Source organism: Ruditapes philippinarum, unplaced genomic scaffold, assembly GCF_026571515.1.
Source record: "Ruditapes philippinarum isolate M1 unplaced genomic scaffold, ASM2657151v2 ctg840_1_1_1_1, whole genome shotgun sequence".
In the NCBI taxonomy this organism is placed as follows: Eukaryota; Metazoa; Mollusca; class Bivalvia; order Venerida; family Veneridae; genus Ruditapes; species Ruditapes philippinarum.
In genome coordinates this window covers 228670-251568 of record NW_026859573.1, presented here as the reverse complement: position 1 = coordinate 251568, position 22899 = coordinate 228670, and the positions used below count along the sequence as shown (strand labels likewise).

Sequence of the window (22899 nt, the reverse complement as noted above, 5' to 3'; positions counted from 1 at the left end):
ATAAATGATGTTCAATTTCATTTGCCCAATTAAAATATTTAGCACATGTTGTACTTGAAAGCAGTCTATAACAAATTTTTACATATCTGTCATTAGGTAATTTCAATAATTTGAACCAGTACTTTATGCAACACATCGCAGATTCTACATAAATTGGATAACGACCACAGTCGCCTAATACTACATTATTACTAGATGTTCTATTTACGCATAAAAATCGTTTACAAGCTAAACGATGAATAAGCTCACAATTTTCACGGGGTTTAAAACCCCATAATTCGGATCCATACAGAAGGAATGAAAAATAACATAAATCATTTTTGAAAAAAAATATATTGAACCATCTACATGTTCACATCTCTTAAAACAATAATAGGTTATGAAATTAATATATTGATTATCTACATGTTCACATCTCTTAAAACAATAATAGAAGTATGAAATTAATATATTGATTATCTACATGTTCACATCTCTTAAAACAATAATAGGAATATGAAATTAATATATTGATTATCTACATGTTCACATCTCTTAAAACAATAATAGGAATATGAAATTAATATAATAATAATAATACGGTGAAGGTTGTGAGATTATAAAACAATTTGTTTTTGTATAGTGCCACCAACGCTTTCCAGCGTTTTAATTGTAGTAGATTGACTATAAGACTAATTACAACACTGGTATTCAATCCAATGTTTATTTGACTTAAGCAATTTGAAAAAAAAAATGAATTGCCTTAACTGGGATTTGAACTCCAGACCTCTCGCTTCCTAAGCGAGCGTGCAAACCCCTCGGCCATGGTGAATTGTTATGTTAACGGCCTGAAGAAAACCATATTATTCTAAATTAGGGTTTGTAACGACGCTAACTGTTGTTTAACACTTGTGTAAATAATCACGGCGCTTACTATAAGCATGTATATCTATAAAGAATAAAACAATATTAGAAATCTTCGACCATTCGGGAATTATTCTGCTTGAAAATTAATGCGCCTGTCATGTGACCATATTTGAGCAGTGATCTCCCCTGAATTTTTTTTTTGGCCTCAGTGTTACATATAAAGGGAAGTAACCACTTCAGAAGCGGACTACTTTCGGCATTTGCAATTAACAGCATTAGAGTCTGAAATTTCGCTACAATTATTTGTTTGGTCTAACGACCCAAACAAATAAAAACAGATTGTTACAAAGTCGTCGCAAAAGACAATTTGCCACCATATTGGCGCATCTGGGTATTATACCAGTTCTCGGCTTGACAATATCCTCTATCATCCCGACAGCCATTTGTTATTTATATAATATCAAAAGTTCATAATAAACGCAGCAATGATTTGATATATATAACTAATTTGATATATATATAATTATATATATAACTATAAAGAAGTTATGTAAATAAAGGAAAGTGACACTTCTTAATTTACAATGAAAAATATTTATATGACATTCGTTAACTTATACACCAAGCATCATCATCTTCACACTTGAAAGATTTAAGATCTTCCATTTTGAGATGTCCACCTTGAGCTAGATCATTTTCTTCTATGCCAGTGTCTGCATCTTGAACAGACAGATCATTTCGTGGATAAAGGGAATGGTCATTTCTATTTTGTGAAATCTCTGTATCAAGCAAATCACCATCAGTGTCCAACAGATTTTTATCGTTTAACTTATCTATAATGTCAGCACATAAAGCATTCAGATTGTAATGTTTCATTGCGCCTATCACATCTTTCAACTGAGCGTTTGGGGTGGCCTCTCGCCATCTTTTCAATATTTGATATTTTCCTTCGTTGCCTTCTCCAGAGTTTTCTATCACCACGTCAATTGTCTTAGAGAACTCTTCATTTGTATTATCTGCAAATAAGATTAAGAACTTATTTCAGTCATTCGTTGTTAAAAAATCAATGCTTGGACAATAGTTTTTACTGATAAAATACTTAACTTCCGTTAATTCTGTTTAAAATGTTCGTTTAGTTTGGTTTGAGTTTGCATTTTCCACTATAATAAAGCATACCTTTTAAATGATGTCATTATAATGAAAACAACAAATGATAAACCAAACATAATATGAATTCATAAATTGATATATGCGTTACATTTTTGACATTAAAATAAAATAAATTCCCTAAGTGTTATTGTTAACACTATGCAAATGAATAAAGTTATATTCAAGTTGCCGAAGTGCATTTTAATCTGAAGAACGTGAACGTAAATTCAAATTTATAGAGGATATTGAATGAGTGTAGGTTGATTACTAGATTTATTGAACCAGTTGAAAAATGTCATATCCTCTGGTGAGCATAATATTGTTTTATTCAACGAGTTCAATAAATTTAGTATTGAATCTATCACATATATAAAATAAGAAGGGTAAACTGTTAAACTGTTAAAAAGAGTACATTTTCAATGACGCGCGTATAGCACTGTTGTACACCAGAAACCTCGAAAACGAAAGTAAAAAGGTGTACGTCGAGTTCACCCGAGGTACTGTTCAGCTTATTTCTCCATCATAACCCATTCGTTTTTCCCAAACTAAACAATTTGTGAAGCTAAATATGTCTTGGTTTAGAGCAGTTTTTGCTTTCTTTGCTAATGAAATACGTTTTGTTAAGCTAAACATGTCTTGTTTAAGATACAAGTAGAAGGAAGTCTATATGATATAGTAAAGACGGACTGTGATACAGAAAATGCGTTCTGGACTTGATTAAGTGGTAAATACTCTAAAATTTATTAGCAATTTAACAAAAAGTATTCAACAAGCAGAAAAAAGCAAATAAAGCGTAAATTTATATATTTATAAAAAATATATACAAAGTTAACGTTTCAGTACAAAACAAAACAAGATCTTACGTGCAAGTCTCCTAGCGAACATTATAAAATCCTTAAAGAGCATCATACGTTGCAGGAAGTCAATAACTTCAAACCAGACTGAAAATCAAACAGAAAAAAGTCAAACTAATGAAACATGCTCTAAGATTTAAAAAAAAAATAAATGAAACTATCAAGATGTAAGTAATGATAATAGTTACAAGTTTGTGGTTATTTATGTGGACTGTAAGTGCCGTTTGCAATGTATATATTACTTTCTTTGCTCACTTCACAATGTTACATTCTATGAATACACATGAAATAAGCACGAATCTGGAGGCTATTGCTTTAAAGCTGTTACTAAATGACATAATTAAGATTTTGAACATTAATGGATATGGAAAAGGACATAAGTTGTTTGTTTGGTTGGTTTCACGACTATCTGATGATGATTGGTCATATTTCGGGTATCTGTCCGACCAACCGACCTTTTAACCTATTCCGAATGCATAAGCGGCGAGGGACAACTGACAATTGGACCTTTAGTCTGAACCCACAAAATATTGGTCAACTATGTTTGACATGTCATATAATCTAGCGATATCGACTGGATATGTTGGTTCCTTAATAAAAATAGTTAAGACACAGCAAACTGAATCATGCGAGCTGTTGACATGTTTTTATTGAAAAAAATGTCTAGACAATATCCAAGCAGTGTCACTAATTTGTTGATGTTTGCGTGCACGCACACACGTTTGGATTGTCTTTATTAACAAACCAAATATTTTAAATTACAATAATTATTAATAATAAACGAAAATTTGTTTCTTAACTCACTAATTTTTTGTCATAAAAGGCGAAATATTATTTTATTTTCTTTTGATGACATTTAATCTTACATGTTGACTTGCGACTCTCTTCTGTTCTACTTATTTCTGTTGCAGCAGTTACAATATCAGACACGTCAAAGGGATCTGAAACGAAATAGTCACTGGCTTATCAACTCTCTGGGGTGCATTCATAGGAAATCCAAAGTCTAAAATATAAGACTAAAATTGGGACTGTAATACTCTTTTTGAGTCAAACAATAAGACAACAGCCTCTATCATTGTTTCTGCACTTGATTTTTATACTAACAACTTAAAATAAAAGTTAGAAGTGCTCGGAGGCACTTCTAAGAATAATTCCAAGTTTTGTCTTACAATTACACTGAGGACTTTTTTGTCTATCTCAGTTTTACAATTATGACTAAAAACCAGTCCCAATTATTTTTTATGAAATGTACCCAGGAGATTACTGTTGTTTTTAGTTCAGTTATGGCATCATGTTCTCAGTATTAAATAATGTAAACTTTTTAATCTTCTCTTATAAACCATATTTATATACTTTTCTTTTAAAAGACTTGCATGATAACATTTTATAAACAGCTTTTTGTAACCAAGAAAACAAAAACAACAACAAACAAATCCGTTCAAATGCAAGTGTCCGGGAACAAGACAGTAAAAGTTCTAGCCACACAAAATTGTCGACGCCAAGTTGTAAAACTAAAATGTTATCTCCATATAATTATATTCCTTGTTCTTTGCATATTTAACATTATAAACGACATTACCTAAGACGACTCGTTCTGTGTCAACTGAATCGTTCTCGATTGAATTTCTTTGACATTGCACACCCTCCCTGTCCTGTCCCAAAGAGTTCACAGATCCATCACCACATCTTTCCTTATAATAAAATTGCATGATATAAAAACTGTAGCATTCCATATCAAATTTTAATATCAGGATGTATCGTCTACAAGTATTAAAGGCAACAATTGTGAAATTAACAATACTAACTTTGTTGAATAAATAGGAGAAGAAAGGCAAGGCAAATGCCTGGACTGTAGACTATTACTACTATTAGAGCAGCATTGATTACCAAGAATTGTCTTGGGTTATTTCGGTTTTTCTATCTCTATATTTCTCTGAAAAAAAATTGCAAAGGTAAGTACTAAATGTATACTACTATGGAAGCTAAAGAGGATTTATTTAACGAAAACTGGGCATATGTTAAGTTAAGCAGGCGGGATCGGTCATGGTAAGGATGCTGATTGAACTAAACATAACATTTTCGTAACATAGAATATGTTTGAATATCATAATTGAAAGAAATCTTAGAATTAATTTTTCATGAAAATTTATAATACTTATATATTAATTATATAATTATATATTAATTAAGGACGTGAGTTAAGGTCAAATTTGCCTTCTTGTAGTATTACTTACAGTTCGAGGCCTAAAATGTGCAGACTAAGCCAGAATAATAAAATTAAATAATTTTACAACATGTGTGATCGATAAACAATGTATTATTTTTGTTTATAAAAGTGTATTATATATAACATTTTTTTTCAATATTCTTTGATAATTTATGATAACTATATTTGTATCGAATGCATTTTGCATGTTCACATTAAGACAAATGTAGCTTACCATGTCATCAACTTCAGCTTCTTCTAAAAGATTACTGTTTCCTTCTGCGTCTACTTCTGGTGGAAGAGTGCGAGGTGCCACTGCGGAGGCATCAATTGTTAGATCAGTGTCATTACGCGGGTGTAGATTTTCCAAGGTTTATGAAAAAAACCATGGAAACTTCTTCAAAAACCTTGGAAATAAACCAGTTTTACAAGGTTTTTTTTTAATTCCGAGGTTTTGTTTAAAACCTTGGAAACTTTATCCGAGGTTTTTGGTATAAAATCCTTGGAAATAAAGAAAACCCTGGAAACTATCTTGGAATTTAAATACTCTGCCAAAAATCAGCTTGGAAATGAAGAACTTTGTCATTTTTTTGCTCGGAAAAGAACTTAGAAAATTTATGTAAATTTGTTGGAAACACTTTGCCAATATTTAGCTTGGAAATGACCTCGGAAATTTGTACTTTACTGAATTTCATTTCGGAAAATGTTAATCATGATTTAACTTGAAATGGGCATCAAAAGCAATGATCAACAGTTAAAGCAGGCAGATTTACTAAAACTAAACTACCAACCTGGCTGTAGATTGCCCGTGGATATTTATTTAATCCATGGTCAGAGCAAACAGTTGTCTATGGTTAGTCCACGCAAGACAGCATGGTCCAGGGAAATCAATTTTCAGTATGGGCAATTTGTCGATGGACAACTTCCTTCTCAATAAATTTGTACTTTAAATTTCGGAAGCGATTTATTTGGGAGGAATCAATTAAAAAAATTTAAGTGTGAAAACATGGAAAAATCAAAGTGCTGCAGCACTGAATGCGACGGAGATGCAACCGGAAAGACATTAATTAAGGCTTCTTTTAGAAAAACAAAACAAAACAAAAACAAAACACAAAATATATAACAGAGAAAATTTGTTCCATACAAGTTCGAGATTTGTACAGCAATATATTTTGTGTCCCAAATTGATATAATTCAGATTTTCTACTTTAAAGCACTTAAATACAGAATGAAATTTATGCCTAAAAAAACTCTGGTCAAACTTGTAAATCAGGGTCCTTATCGATTTATTCTAAGAAATGATATGTAAATAGGAAAAAAAACTATCAACGAAATATTTCTAGAATAAATCCAGGCAAATAAACTTCAAACATAATACATTATACATTTGATAATGCTATTTAGAATTGCTTCGTGTTATATCATAGTGGGCATACAGACAAAAAGATATAAGTCATTTGTATTTTTATTTCTCTTGGATATGTCTCATTAAAAAAAAATTGGTTAAAATCATCAGCAATTAATAGTGTATTTCTTAGATTTTTATTATTTACAAGGTAAAGATGTAGATGCCAGAGCACATCGTTTTTATTTTAATTTAAATGTCACTTAAGCACTACAGTGTTTAGTTGTCCTTTTCAACTTCACACTAAATTCCATTTTCAACTTGTTTGCTTCTTACAATTGTATAGCATTTCTAAAAGTATTGCATTACAATCCGCTGGTTTATTAATTACATGTTTAATGTGTACTTCCTAATCGCCTGTCCAAAAATCAGAACAGGTGAAGCAGAATCTATTTTTAGAATAGCGAAGGTTAACTCATATCATGACCTAGTAAAATATGTAAACAAACCACAAGAATCGGATGTAGAACTGATATTATAACTTCCTTACCATGAAAAGACTACATGGCGGTAAAGTGTCTTACATGCATTTTCAAAAAATAGATATTTATACTAGCCATTGTACTGTATCTAATATATTAATAACTGCTGAATATTCAGCTAAACCCGCGGTATGAGTCACGAAATAGTTCTTCTTTTATTAATGCGCGATTTATCCTAGTCACGAAAAACTTTTGATTTGTTAATAATAATGTTTTGTATAATGTAGAAATATTTATTTCCTACTAATAATGTCTTGGAACTCAGAGGTTACACCTTTATTGAAGTATAATTTGCTGTCCTACTTTTTCGACAGCGGTAAATCGTTTCAGCAGTAATTTGCATATTGCGCAATAATACTACGGGACTACAACGTTTTTATCAACAATATACGTTCATATTTTAACTTGGATAACTTAATTTGAAATTGAAAAGGCTAAATATGGAAGACATTAAGATATCCAGACAAAGTACGGGAGTTTTGAAGGATCAAATTCATGTACTATTTCTTGGGATGTTAATTGGTTTAGGACACATTGCGCGAGTGTAGCCAACGAAATCCCATGTGTAGATGACTTAGCTCTGAACGCGCCTGAGGGCGCGTCCGTCGCAATTAAATAAATTCCATATATTTTTTTATTATTTATAATTATCCTTACTAGATATCTTCTTCATTTAAAGAGCAAAACTATAATACAAAAAGAAACAATCAGTGTTTATGTCTATTAGTTTCCAAATTCATCAGTATTTTTCCTACAGTTTCTTTCTATATATAGACTTAACTTAGGGTTTCTTGACAGCCTGTAAGCAACACTGAAATAAGAATGCTATTTAATCTTTAATATATGTTTTATGCCATTCTACAAAAAAGTCTGTGACATACATTCAGATTACAATTTACTCTGCCATTAATTTATGTGTACAATAAACATACATAGTTATTAATTGTCCTTTTAATATAATTATGTACAATTGAATGTCTGAAATATAATAACCAGTATGCTTGATAATTCTTATAATTAGGATAAATAAATACTGCATCCACTAAGATTTCACAAACAGAATATAACACACTGATCAGATAAAACTAATGGCACCCCAGGTGGTTTCCTCTATCTATGCATGATCAATCTTCTCACTGGGCATTCTGGGATAGACCAGATTGTACCATGTGATTATTCAGGGGAAGTCTGGGTTTTTATATATTCCAAAACAATCAGTCTAAAATGACATTGCAACTGTAATTCTCTTTCAATAACTTGTTAAAATTTTCAACTTTTACATTGATTTATCATTTGATATATTTGTACCTTCAATAAATGTAAAATTAAAATGATGGTGGCTTTGATATTTTGGGATCACCCCTGTTTCACATTATGATGGACCTATCCTGAATAAACTGTTGAAAAAATTGAATCTCAGACATTAATGGGTCAACTGGTTTTAGTTGGAAATAGTGGAAACATGGATTTATTTAAGCAATTTTGGAGATATCTTGTTTTAAATGTTAGGGAGCCTACTTTGGAATTTTCAAAGAAAACATTTATCTAAGTGTGACAAGATTCAGTTAATGTTTGGTTGTTGTAATTGAACCTTAAAAGATCAATGACCTGATACAGGAAGATAAACAAAAGAAACATAATAGTAAAAAGGTTCAGGTAAATAACTTTTAGATACATCTATGCAGAAAAACTGTTTTTTCTTTAAATAAGTATTAAATACAAACTATTTTAGATCTATATTCTTAACCTTTGTAAGCTAGCTTAAATACAATTGTTTAGAGGATATTTTATGAGTATAAATGTTATTAGTCGCCGGTAGAAACCGGCGACTATATTTGATATAGTTTAATATTATACCTATGGTAGGAGAAGCCCTTAAAATCTAAAAATAAAAGCATATCAATCATTGAACAATTAAAGACAAAAAGTATTTTTCAGTAATCACAAAAAATCAAACATATGATAACTTTGCTCAGTGGAATGAAATATGCACATATTGACGTCTTAAAAAGCAACATTACAATTTTCATAAAATGAATCAATAACGTATCCCCAAGGATCAGTCATTGAATATTAGAGATACTTTTACTTTTTTCAATGTGTCAAGCATTGCTATTTTATAATAAATAAATCATGAATGATATTTGAAATGACACTTTAGAATTATTTGGTTGTTTATTTTTTATGAGACCTTTTATATTACATTATTTTATCTAATTATAAACAAATGCTCCCTGGTCTTTCGTAAGAATCACGTGACTACATGTTTATATATGTTGTATATCGTTATAAAATCTATTAATAGTAACAGATTGCTGATAAGACAGGTAACTTGTTAATGTTGGTAACTGATAAGATGTAAATCATTGTAATTTTGTACAGATAATTACAGAAGTTATTTTTCATTAATCAGGTTCATACTTTATATCATAAGAGAAACCTGTTTACATTAAAACTACATTTTCAAAACCTTTTCCTTTCTTCTTGGTAAAGGGTTTAACTTGGCCCTTTCTGTCAAACATTCGACAAGAAAGTTCAATTGTTTATCCCAAAATAATGTTATGCTTAAGAGGCACATTATTGAAATATATAATGGTAAACGTTGATTTCGGTATATTCCGTCGGTTTCCGTCACGCAGGTTTCCAAAACGGTATGACGTCAGGGGTCCGGAATCGTATTAGATACATGAAAAAATAATAAACTATCTTTGTGTTGATAGTTTATCGCACCGAAGGGCAATTAAACGTTAATTTTATATATCGTATGTAACGATTGGAATACGTGTATTGATTTCAACTAAATTATATATTTTTTTATAGCACATAATAATGATGTACAACACTTTTACAGTAAAATTGTATTGTTTCATGTAATAATTAAATATATATTTTCATAGTCACTTTGCAAATATTCGATGATCGGTAATTATTTGTCGGTAATTATCTGAATCTGAACTAGTAACCTATACGGATTTCAATGTATGGTACAACAGTATATGTATAAAGTATAATTACAAGAAGAATTACCAGCATAGCACTTGCCTTACAAGCCTCAGTGGCAAACATTACTCAACTCATTGTTCCTCTTATTTTTATACTTGAACCATTAAACTTATATTTTCTTATATTTATGATAATACAATCATTTTTCTATCCGGCGATTTGATGCTTTAGCATCAAAATCTCTACTTGTGTTTGTCTATGATTGTATTTAACAAGATGAGTGCATGAAACTATGATGACATAATTCATAAACTTTCATCTACAAATTTTTAATTACAGAGTCAGCTTGTAAGCAAGTTTTCAGATGTTCCAAACTACAAGAAGATGGCAATCCAGCTTTGTCGTCTTTTATCATAGTATAATAAAGCAGCGGAATATACTGGAAAAAATTGGCATTGGGGCAAAGGAAGCCAACTGTAGACCAGGAAAGGCTTCAAGGAATATACTACAGTATGTTTTTGTTTTAAAACTAGCTTTTGAAAGTTTCAATTTGAAATTGGAATGAATGATGGTTTCTGGAACTGATTTTTTTATTGATACTAAATGTAGGAAATGCTGTAAATGTAATATCAGATGACTCTTCAGCTTTATTGCTGCAGGAACACATTTCAGAATCACCTTATGTTCAAAAGCGTTATTTTTTGCAATATTTTTAGAGTGCTTTAGGTTGTATAATCTAAAATAATAGTAACAGACGTTGCTTCTATCTAAACATCGCAGAATTGTCACAATGCTAACAAACGTTTTCTTGAAATCTTAACACTAAATACTGATGAAGAAAAAATAGAAATCAACATGTAAAAAATTAAATTTATTACTTCAAAACTTCAAAGACAAACATTTAAAGTAACTACAGAAAAGTTCATTTGAAACAAAGAAAGGCTATCTAAACAACTTGTCATTAAAGTAGTTTTGGATCACTTAAAAGATATATTTCCTTACACACAAGTGCTGATCTTTTAAAACAATATATCAACTCATATTTTTAGGAACGTATCAGTTTCTTTTATTGATGAATAAAAAAGAAATTAAATGATGTAATTCTGATTGCCTACACATACTGTACTGTCCTGAGTATAACCTCAGCTGTTCCTTAATCCTGGGCTGGATAGCATTTTCCCTCAGAGGGAAGAAGCCCGTCCTGGCTTCAAGAGTCAAAAATACAATGTTGTAAGGCACTTAGTTTGAAGTCGCTGAGGCTGACCACATGGAGAGGGAAGCGCCCAGTAGTGATTTTATATAATTGTTTTTTTAACTTCTTTCAATGGCTTTACTTTATTATATATTAACTTTATTTATTTCAGGAATTGTATCCAAGCATTTTCCACATGTGACCCCTGTGACTGTGAGGGAAAAACTTTGGGACACTTTAAAATCATGAAGAGTGAACAGGACTTCAATAGATTAATATTTGAATATATATAAATTTGCCGGGTACCAAAAAAATTATAACTGAACATTGAGTGTAATATTTACCATTTAAGACTTTTAACTTAACTTTTCATTTGTAGTGCATTGCTATTTACTTCACTCTAACATTAAATGTTTCAGTGAGTCATGTGATCATTTTTTGCTCTGTATTATTGTAAAGAAGTTTATTAATTCTTTAAAAGGACAATATAATTGCTCTTTTCAGAATATTTCATTGGTTGTTATATTTTCTGATTTTCCATGGATTTTTAGAAATTTCCAAGGTTTTTGCTCAAGTAAACCTTGGAAAATGATCTTGATGCTTTAGTAAGAATCCTCAGGAAATAATTACAGTATTCCCAGTTTTGAGAATGAAAACCTCGGAAAACAAACCTCGGAAACACTTAAAAAATCCTTGGACATTGTTCCAATACTCCGAGGTCACTCATTTTGCAAGGTTTTCTAAAAAATGATTTTCCGAGGTTTTTATTCTGAAATCCTTGGAAATCGTTCCAATACTCCGAGGTCATAATTTTTACGAGGTTTTTATTTTTAAAAAACCTCGGCATTTTTTTACAAGGTTTTATACCCTCTCCCTATTTTTCCAAGGTTTTCTTAATAGCAAAGTTTTGCATAAATTTCTCGTTCCAATACTCCAAGGTTTTTTTCCAAGGATTTTGAGCCAAAAACCTTGGAAAATCTACACCCCGGTAGATAGACTGTCTTTATCATCTGTGAAGTTTTTGTCAGAATGACACACCTGCATTCCTTTGTTTTGACATGATTCGTTTGAATTAATGGAACAATTATCACTTTGACTGGAAGACAATTTACCAGGTTTTTCATCATTTTTGTTTTTTAAAGTACTCTCTATCTCTTCGGTATATGCACAGCTTGGCTGTAACTGATTTGACGAAGAATTTCCTGTTTTCAGTTGAAATATGACTCCATCTTGGCCTTTACTTTTTTCTATTTCAAAATTATCTTCTAGGTCTGGATCAAATGCCTGGTTTATTTTGAAAGAATTAGTGTCAGTTTCAGCTGGACCGTTTTGTCTTTCACCAGATGCTGGAGTGGCTTTCTCGTCGCTGTTATTATGATTTGCTGTACCATCTCGAGAAGGGCTAAGATCACAACCAGGTCCTATACAATTGTATCAATATGAGTCGAACTAAAGTCATTGCCAAGTCCCTGCTCAACATGTTCTGGCTTTTCCTCTTCAAAGAGTTTTATGTTCCTTTTATGTAATTAGATACAATTAAATGTTAATGGGCTTTCAAAAGTACTATATGTAGTTTTTCCTACTTTATATTTGAAGTGAGTTACAAAATTCAACTTTTAAATTATACAGTCAGTCTATGAATAAACAATTATGTATGTGTATATCTAACAAAGAAAACAAAACAAAATTAGCATGACGATAGTATGAAAGAGGGGTGTCCTAAAAATTCGCATAAAAATTAGGTAACGCAGGTAAGATGGTTTTGTTAATCCATATTATAAACTGTATGGAATTTTGCATAATTATAATACTGTGTACAAAGTCTAAAATGAACGTTTCCCTTACAATCTTGTGCCAATGGATCTGTCTATTTTATGTGTTTTGTTAAGTTTTATACATGTAATTATTATAATTGTTGTTATTATCATCCTCATCATTATTATTAAATAAACTTTTTTTGAATATGGTGATAAAATAGATATTTCAAAAATATTTAAAAAATAATAAAAAACATTATATTTATGCATTTCTGAAAGTCTTAACAATAACCCTCCTGGAACCAATATGATAAATCTCCCACCAAAATAAAACCAGTCAGCCCTGCATGTCCATGCAGTCTGTCACCAAGCAACAATTGGTACTTAGCTCACAATGTGTACATTTTGATCTTGCAATTCCATACACTTCAAATGAACTTTTCCAAATTCAAAGCTAGGCAAAAACCAGTTCACTAATTTAGCAAGTTTATTACTGTATTATTTAGTTTTTACTTTACCTGCGTCTGACATGTCTGATACAGAGGAAAACGACGACGACGACGAAGAAGAAGACACCAACAACAACAGCTACTGGTATCACCCAGGATTTACCACTATCAGCTATCATACACCATGTAAAAATATCATGTAAGATTCATCATGCAAATAAAATATCATGCAAATAAAATAAATTATGTAAAAGAAATCTACAGACAAAATCAAGAAAAAGATTAATAAATTATTAACATTTAAAAAGTTATGATGATCCCATGCATTACACTAAACAAAATGCCCATATATGCAAAACAAGCATAACTATATAAACAAACAAGAACTGTCGGAGGACAGTAACACTCGACTATTCGAAAAGTTGTCACAAGGGTGTTTCATTGAGTATAATAATGCTTACCTATATGAATACATAAAATTGTCCGAAAAGGTACAAACCCTTCAGTAGTTATGGAGATGCCAGCTTACAAGCAAAAATTTACCTAGAATTTCTAAGTCGAAAAAGGGGCATAATTATGCAAAAAAGCAAATCAGAGTTATGGGACTTGTGCCAATCATCTTAGATAATCACAGAGAACAAGTGTGTGAAGTTTCAATCCATTCCCTTCAGTAGTTATGGAGATACCAGCTTACACGCAAAAACTTAACCAAGAATTTCTAAGTCGAAAAAGGGGCATAATTATGCAAAAAAGCAAATCAGAGTTATGGGACTTGTGCCAATCATCTTAGATAATCACAGAGAACAAGTGTGTGAAGTTTCAATCCATTCCCTTCAGTAGTTATGGAGATACCAGCTTACACGCAAAAACTTAACCAAGAATTTCTAAGTCGAAAAAGGGGCATAATTATGTAAAAAAGCAAATCAGAGTTATGGGACTTGTGCCAATCATCTAAGATAATCACAGAGAACAAGTGTGTGAAGTTTCAATCCATTCCCTTCAGTAGTTATGGAGATACCAGCTTACACACAAAAACTTAACCAAGAATTTCTAAGTCGAAAAAGGGGCATAATTATGTAAAAAAGCAAATCAGAGTTATGGGACTTGTGCCAATCATCTAAGATAATCACAGAGAACAAGTGTGTGAAGTTTCAATCCATTCCCTTCAGTAGTTATGGAGATACCAGCTTACACACAAAAACTTAACCAAGAATTTCTAAGTCGAAAAAGGGGCATAATTATGTAAAAAAGCAAATCAGAGTTATGGGACTTGTGCCAATCATCTTAGATAATCACAGAGAACAAGTGTGTGAAGTTTCAATCCATTCCCTTCAGTAGTTATGGAGATACCAGCTTACACACAAAAACTTAACCAAAAATTTCTAAGTCGAAAAAGGGGCATAATTATGTAAAAAAGCAAATCAGAGTTATGGGACTTGTGCCAATCATCTTATATAATAGATAATCACAGAGAACAAGTGTGTGAACTTTCAATCCATTCCCTTCAGTAGTTATGGAGATACCAGCTTACACACAAAAACTTAACCAAGAATTTCTAAGTCGAAAAAGGGGCATAATTATGTAAAAAAACAAATCAAAGTTATGGGAATTGTGCCAATCATCTTAGATAATCACAGAGAACAAATGTGTGAAGTTTCAATTCATTCCCTTCAGTAGTTATGGAGATACCATCTTACATGCAAAAACTTAACCACAGGGACGGCGACAAATGGGTGACTGCATTAGCTAGATTATTCTGCGAATAAACGAGCTAAAAATGCCGTAACAGTGTATTACTTTACCACAGCGCACTCACCCGTATTCCTATTGTATATGCAATGTTATAGCATTCATGCATTGCTTATACAAGTCCACTCATGCCCATCGTCGGATACCCACGGTTGATTAACATGTAAAATGATAAATGTTACTGGTTCGGCCGTGGGTATAGGTCGATGACTCATACCGTGCTGTATGTGTATGCTGTACGTGTAAATAATAAATAGACTGTAGTATAAAGGGAAAATATCATATCACAAATAATGAAATGAAGGAAAACAAAACTCCATTAAACCGAAGCTTATCAAAAGACATGCTCTAACTTATGAAGAAATAAACACAGATTATATGAATGTTACAAAGAATAGAAAACACCAGACAAATTAAAATAATAATATAAAACAACCTTCGGGAGTGTTCGTCGTGCCTTTAGCTTTGCTGCCACAAACAGTATCATGGATACTGTTACAGCTTCTTTGCGTTATATTGCAGACAGAGCATGGCGTGCATTTGTTATATGAAGTCAAACTGGAATATGATGTTCCGTTTTTGCATGGCTCGCATATTGTATCTTCATATGGTGTTCCTTTTAAAAGAAAAAGGCATAAATTTATTAACGTAATTACAAGCAGGTATACAAATACACGTACATTGTATATAAATTGTATCATAGTTTGGGGACCATTCTGTTGAAAATGTGTCACAGATAAATCGTATACATATACATGCACAGTGCGTTAACTGGAGTGCAGGACTAATAGTTACCCGCACTCCAGAGCGTGCCTATGATTGTCTCATTTTTGCTGTGACGGCAGAGAAAGGGACAGCGACAGAAATATGATATTCAGATGCTCGTTCATTGGTTTCTTTTTCATGGGGTTTCATATTATGACAACAGGGAACGTGATTTTATGTTTGACTATGTCACAAAAGAGAAAGAACATCAAAACACTCGGCAATATGATTAATACTCGGGACGTACGCCCCCTCTTACAAATCAGATAGCCTCGTGTATAGATGCTCTTTCTATTACTTGTATTCATTTCTCCACTACTTCAAAACGAAAACCTTACAGGCCGATTTAGCTCAGAATTTTATAATATTTTCCATTTGTTAAAATATTGTTTTATATTTTCATGTTTTGTCAGTTTCAGAAACATTACAAAATACAGGATTGCTTTATCTGTACAAATGAACCGTGTAATGTATTTCTGAGGCTCAATTTGCCTTTTATAAGAACTTTGTGGACTAGAACTCAACATATTCCCAAGTCCACCATGGCTGTAGATTTTTACCAAAGTAACACTCTTTGTTTTATAATAATTTGTGTTTTAATAATCACACACACCGACAGGTATAATGCAAAAGAAATTCCTTTCAAAACCATATTGTTATATCAAGATATAACTAAATGAATTCATCTCTTGTCAGTCATTTACTACACATCATATTATATGTCAAATGAAATAATTCGTCAAAGAACTATTATACCTTTTGTCTTTAATCCTTCTCCAGGGTTGCATTTCCTATGTCTTAAACAAATTCGATCTGGGTCCGGTTTCCAATAATAACCACCCTTGCACTGGCATTTTAGGTTGCTGGTTGGTGTGCATGCTTTAATTTGAACCTGTCCTCCATGACAAAACAGATCACACGGATTACACTGTGTCGAATTATCACACGTAGGCAGATATTCCCCATACCCACAAGGTTTACATCTTGACTGTTCCCCGTCTTTCACACAATCCGAAACTTTATAATATCCCGCACTGCATGGGTAACACCTGTGACCATTTTTAGCAAGATATGTTTCACCACATGGTACACTTACACCAAAAACGTTGTTCAGAGAAGTAACAAGTATGATTGGCCCTAAATAGTCCAACCCCATATCATTTGCATGGCTATAGTACGGATGAAGCTTTCATAGTACGTACTTATTGTGTATGAACCTTCGTTTAATTTTGTCCTTTTAATTGCTTTTTCAGTATATATTTTCTTTCTTCTCTTTTCCTGTCACTGGAATTAAGAGAATAAAACCAGAAATGTGAAAATATTAAAATATACAGTTAATTACATTGTATATATTTATAGGGGCTTATTTCAACTTATATATAAAACGTAGTAGTACAATGTTCTAAATTATATAATTAGATGTACTTATATATCAATGATAGTGAAAATAAAGTTAAAACCTAATAAAGTAATGTATATTATCATACGTGATTACCTTGATCACAAATATATGTGTTACTTGTTTGCAAATGACGATATATATTTATATATATATATAAAGGGAGATAATTAAATCCAATACAGTTATACTTTCCCGGTTTCCCCTGCGTGGGATCAGATAAAGTAATAAAGTAAAGATACAAGTGTGCAGATAAATTGTTATCTCTCATAATTTATATATATATAATACGCATCTACCACGCTGCAGGAAATCCAGATTTGATCACCTATATAAATCTCACGTGATTTCACTACATGCTGGAGTTTGAATAGGGATATTACGCAATTACATAGTTTGAAATATTACGTTAGCTGTGTAATTTAAACTACACCTCGCCGATTACCAATAAACAAATTTTCAGAAGTACTCTATTAGAAATTTAAGAAATCAAGTAAAAGTTTCTTCCCCTGATACACAGTATAGTCTGATTTTATTGACCTGTCAATTATGAATACATTATAGCACTCATTTACATATTCGATCCCACTTCGGTTTTTTCCGTTTATTTTACGAGAATTAATATGGGGTGTATCACTTACGTTTGGAAAACTCTCACTAGATTAATGTAGGTTCTTGTAACATCCGCAATAGCACAGTCGGTTAAGTGATTACCTAATGCATGAGGGGTCCGAGGTTCAATCCCCTTTTTTGATATTGTTTTTAGACTTATTCTTTCTTTATTTTTAAGTATATTTTAATGAAAATGGTCAAGCGCTTGCAATTTGTCTACACGGATATGAACCAACTAAGAAACACTGAATTGTCACATTTTATATTGTATAATTACATTTATTGATTTTAATCGGAATGAATTTTCAGTATTAATTCTTGTTATATACAAATGTATAGTGTTTACAAAATGGTGCAAAACATATTAAAAATGGAACAACCATATCTTAAAAAACATGTAGAAAATAGTTATGAAAAAAAATACTGGACATACTCTGTCTCGATCCTACAACACGTTGAACATTCAGATAAAATATACCAGTGGTTTACCCTATTGCACTATAACGGTCAGTGTAACTAATTCAAAATAACAAGATGAATTTAATCACATCTTACTGCGCACATCTCACGGAATTTACCGAACATTTATCGAATATTAATATATTCTGTGCATTGACCGTATAATCAGTATGGAATTGACAGGTTAATAAAATCAAACAATAACGTTGAGACGATTGACAGTTCTAACGTCATATCAGGTTTCCCAATATATAAATTTAAGCAACTGTAGGTGTGGTAGTTAAATTATTTCAATCTGGGACAAAATATTTTATGTTTAATGTATCATGATAAAATACTTTTTAAGGGGATTCCGCTTTGTCAGCCATGTTTGTTTTCACAAAGTCTGTCCAAAGTGAAAGTAGGCCAAAATTCATATAACAACAAAGCTCACATTGTTATATAAAGAGCCATTTGCAAGTACACTTCCAGTTCTTAGTTTTAAAGACTATTTTAAACAAAAATAAAAATGCAAAGTTTTATGCACATTTCATGAATGGCAAAATCCTTTTTAAAGTCTGTTTTAGTGCCTACAAAAGCTATTTTTTGCAGAAAATACAAAAAACTTTAAAAAACATAAATCTTAGGAAAGTAGTTTATCTGACCTTGAAAAAACATGGCCACCATGACATGTGTAAAAAAGGAGTACCATGAAAATAAACATCATTTACCTATTTCTTGTGTACATGACAAACAGACACACTTCACTGTTACACATAAAAATGGTTAGATTTTAAAGTTTGATTGTGTTTTCATTTTAATTGTAGTTTATAAGGCTACAAATGATGATTGTTTTCTTGCACTACTCTTTTACAAAAAATAATGGAGGCCATGTGCTTAGAAGAACATGAGATACGGATTTATTTGGAGTTAAGTTTTGAAAGAGTTTTGTATTTGCTGCAAAAATAGCTTTTGTAGGCACTAAAACAGACTTTTAAAAGGATTTTGCCATTCATGAAATGTGCATAAAACTTTGCAACAGAATGTTTTTGGTCTTCAGAAATGTAGCACATTCAAGGTAAATATTCTTATTGTTATCATTTTTATTTTTGTTTATAATTGTCCTTAAAATATAAACCTGGAAGTGTACTTTCAAATGGTTCATCATTTTACAATAAGAGCTTTGTTGTTATATGAAGTTTAGCCTACTTTCACTTTGGACAGACTTGGTGAAAACAAACATGGCTGACAAAGCGGAATCACCTTAAACAGTCAAATTTACACAAAATATTTCAACCTTTATTTCTATATTTATAAAGAATTACCTTCTCTTTGATTCCAATTCTTTGTAATATTAAATTAGCAATGTTTTTATTTATTTGTTTTTCCCTGGAATGGTATATACATATATCCAAAATCACACAAAACAGATATAAAATTAATGTACTAATCTTAGCACACTCGGTTTTTCCGCCAGCTATTTTTAGCACTTTTACATAATTATGTAAGATCTATTTATATTTTGTAATAATATATAAATAGGTTAAACATAGATTTGACAATGTCCTACCTTGCTCTGTGAAAAAAATAAGAAAAAAATAACTGCTTAATTAGAAAAGTTTTATTTTACCTGTATTTTAATAGTCAATACAACCTTTTCAGCCAACACGAAGCAGCCAACACGAATAAATACCCAGCAGACACGAACAATTTCAATTCGTACTCAATATTTTCGCGTAAATCAGTGTTTACCATTTCGCACTTTATCAATAAATAATTTATATTCTTTTTCGATCATAATTAAAATATTTCATCGTTTTGTATGTTCCTAATACAATCAGTTTAAAATTTGAACATTAATAGACATAAAAAAAAAACAAATTTCAAAGATGATTGGAAAGGAATGGGGCACAAAGAACCACAGTTACTCGTTTCAATGCCCCCTATCAAATTTGACGGCTAAAGACCTATTATATAGGGCCTACTTAAATTTATCGTTACTGTAAATGCTAAAAAGATCGTACAAATCGGAATATAATATTTACCATTGAAATGTAAAAATGATTAAAATATACACAAAGTCCTTAACATTATTAAAACGACCACTCTATAGATCTGTCCTTCAGAAGGAATGTGACACTTATACTGCCATAACAACTTAATCAGGGCTTTCACACCTTTATGTTTCTTATGTGTTAAATGAGGAAATATGCGTTTAACATATTAGCAGACACTAATTTTCTGTAACAATAAAATCAATTTCTTCGTCAAATACGTTACTTTTTGAACACCCCTACCGGTCAGACCAAGCAATGTGACGGGTACAGCTATATTTGGTACTAAAGAACAAACATATATCTACATTAATCAATGTTATATATGCTTGAAATAATCGTACAAAAAATCACGATACACTATTTATTATTGCAGTTTAATGAAAAAAAAAAACAACAAAAAACAATTTCTCTGTCAAATACGTTACTCTTTGAACACCCCTACCGGTCAAACAAAGTAATGTGACGGGAATGGCTATAGTTGGCACTAAAGAACTAACATACACCTACATTAATCAGTATTGTAAATGCTTGAAATAATCGTACGAAAAAATTCACGATATGATATTTAATATTGCAGTTTAGTGAAAATGATTAAAAATATATACAAAGTCCGTAACTTTGAAACGACCCCTCTGTCCCTCAGAAGGAATGTGACACTTATACTGCCATACCACCTTAATCAGGACTTTCATACCTTTATGTTTCTTATGTGTTCAATGAGGAAATATGCGTTTAAGATATTAGCAGACACTAATTTTCTGTATCAATAAAAGCAATTTCTTCGTTAAATACGTTACTCTTTGAACGGCCCCTATCGGTTCAACCAAGTAATGTGACGGGTATAGCTATAGTTGGCACTAAAGACCAAACATATACTTACATTTATCAATATTGTAAATGCTTGAAATAATCGCACAAAAAAACCATGAAATGATATTTACTATTGCATTTAAGTAAAAATGATCAAAAATATATATACAAAATCCGTAACTTTGAAACGACCCCTCTGTCCCCCAGATGGAATATGACACTTAATCTGCCACACCACCTTATTCATTGATCATTTTTACCTAAATGCAATAGTAAATATCATTTCGTGATTTTTTGCGCGATTATTTCAAGCATTTACAATATTGATAAATGTAGGTTTATGTTTTTAGTCTTGAGTGCCAACTATAGCTATACCCGTCACATTACTTGATGTGACCGATAGGGGTGTTCAAAGAGGACCGTATTTGAAAAAATTGCGTTTATTGATGCAGAAAATTAGTGTATTCACATGTTTAATCCTCATATTTCCTCATTGGACAAACAAGAATCATAAAAGTATGAAATCCCTTCAAAGTTCGGTATGGCAGTTTAAGTATCACATTCCGTCGGAGAGAGAGGGGTCGTTTCAAAGTTACAAATTTTGAATATATTCTTAATTATTTTTACTAAAAATTAACAATAAATATCAGATTTTATTTAATTTTACCCATGAAATATGGTGCTATATCAGTCAAATATATTTCATATTTTTTTTTAAATAAATATGAAATATAAATATGAAAGTGGACGGAGTCAAAACTCATATTTATTTTAAGGGACTTCTTTCGCCATTTTGTTTGAAAAATACAAAACAACTTTTTGTTGAATTTTGTTTTGAAAACTATCTAGAATGATAGAAAATGGTCCAACTTAGAAAATAAATCCGAACACCAATATCATTAATTAACGTTGAACAGACGTTTAAAGAGTTCACAATGTAGCGCTATTTAAATATCGCGTGCAAAACAAGACAATAATTATATTACTGCGCGCTGTACAATTGCATTTGCGTAGCAAGCAAGAGGGTTCGTAACCATTTTTCGTCGATAATGAAATTAAATTAAAAGGTTATTTTTTCGTTTTTCGTGAAATATGGTATATATTTTCACGAAACATGATAAAATGCCACATATTTTCACTCGTCGTCCCGGCTCGTGAAAATATATGGAATTTTTTCATGTTTCGTGAAAATATATTCTATATTTCACTCAAACGAAAAATATCCTCTTAATGATTATTTTGGTACGATTATTTCAAACATTTACAATTTTGATAAATGTAGGTATATGTTTGGTCTTTAGTGCCAAACATAGCTATACCCGTCACAGTCATTGGTTTGACCGATAGGGAATGTTCAAAACGTAAGTACACGTATTTCAAGAAATCGCTCTTATTGATACAGAAAATTAGTGTCTGCTAATATTTATTTTCCATATTTTTTCATTGAACATATTTAAGAAATATAAATTTATGAAAGCTGTTAATATGCTGGTATGACAGTATAGATGTCACATTCCGTCGGAGAGACAGAGGGGTCGTTTAAAAGTTATGATTTTCGTATTATATATTGTTAATCATATTTTACTAAAATTTCAACAGTATTTTGGCACGAATATTTCAACCAATTGCAATATTGATAAATGTAGGTAGATATATGTTTGATCTTAAGTGCCAAATATAACTATACCCGTCACAAGTATTAGAAAAAATGCTCTTCTTATTGTCTGCTACTATTTAATTAATTCGCGTATTTTTTTTTATTGAACATATAACCAGCCCTAAACGT

The 22899-nt window shown here is 31.3% G+C and overlaps 2 protein-coding genes across 2 annotated transcripts; both read right to left on the bottom strand.

The window, feature by feature from the left end:
* Nucleotides 1-442: 442 nt before the first annotated feature.
* Nucleotides 443-5399, bottom strand: LOC132757097 (uncharacterized). Its single transcript, XM_060748281.1, has 5 exons — nucleotides 5291-5399; nucleotides 4429-4540; nucleotides 3716-3790; nucleotides 2859-2936; nucleotides 443-1862 (listed from the first exon to the last, which is right to left on the bottom strand). Exons 1-5 carry the CDS (start codon nucleotides 5291-5293, stop codon nucleotides 1456-1458), a joined length of 675 nt encoding a protein of 224 aa, XP_060604264.1. The 5' UTR covers nucleotides 5294-5399; the 3' UTR covers nucleotides 443-1455.
* Nucleotides 5400-9957: 4558 nt separating this feature from the next.
* On the bottom strand, nucleotides 9958-17078 carry LOC132757093 (tumor necrosis factor receptor superfamily member 5-like). Its single transcript, XM_060748278.1, has 4 exons — nucleotides 16554-17078; nucleotides 15469-15648; nucleotides 13353-13455; nucleotides 9958-12592 (listed from the first exon to the last, which is right to left on the bottom strand). Exons 1-4 carry the CDS (start codon nucleotides 16951-16953, stop codon nucleotides 12499-12501), a joined length of 777 nt encoding a protein of 258 aa, XP_060604261.1. The 5' UTR covers nucleotides 16954-17078; the 3' UTR covers nucleotides 9958-12498.
* Between the last annotated feature and the right edge of the window lie 5821 nt (nucleotides 17079-22899).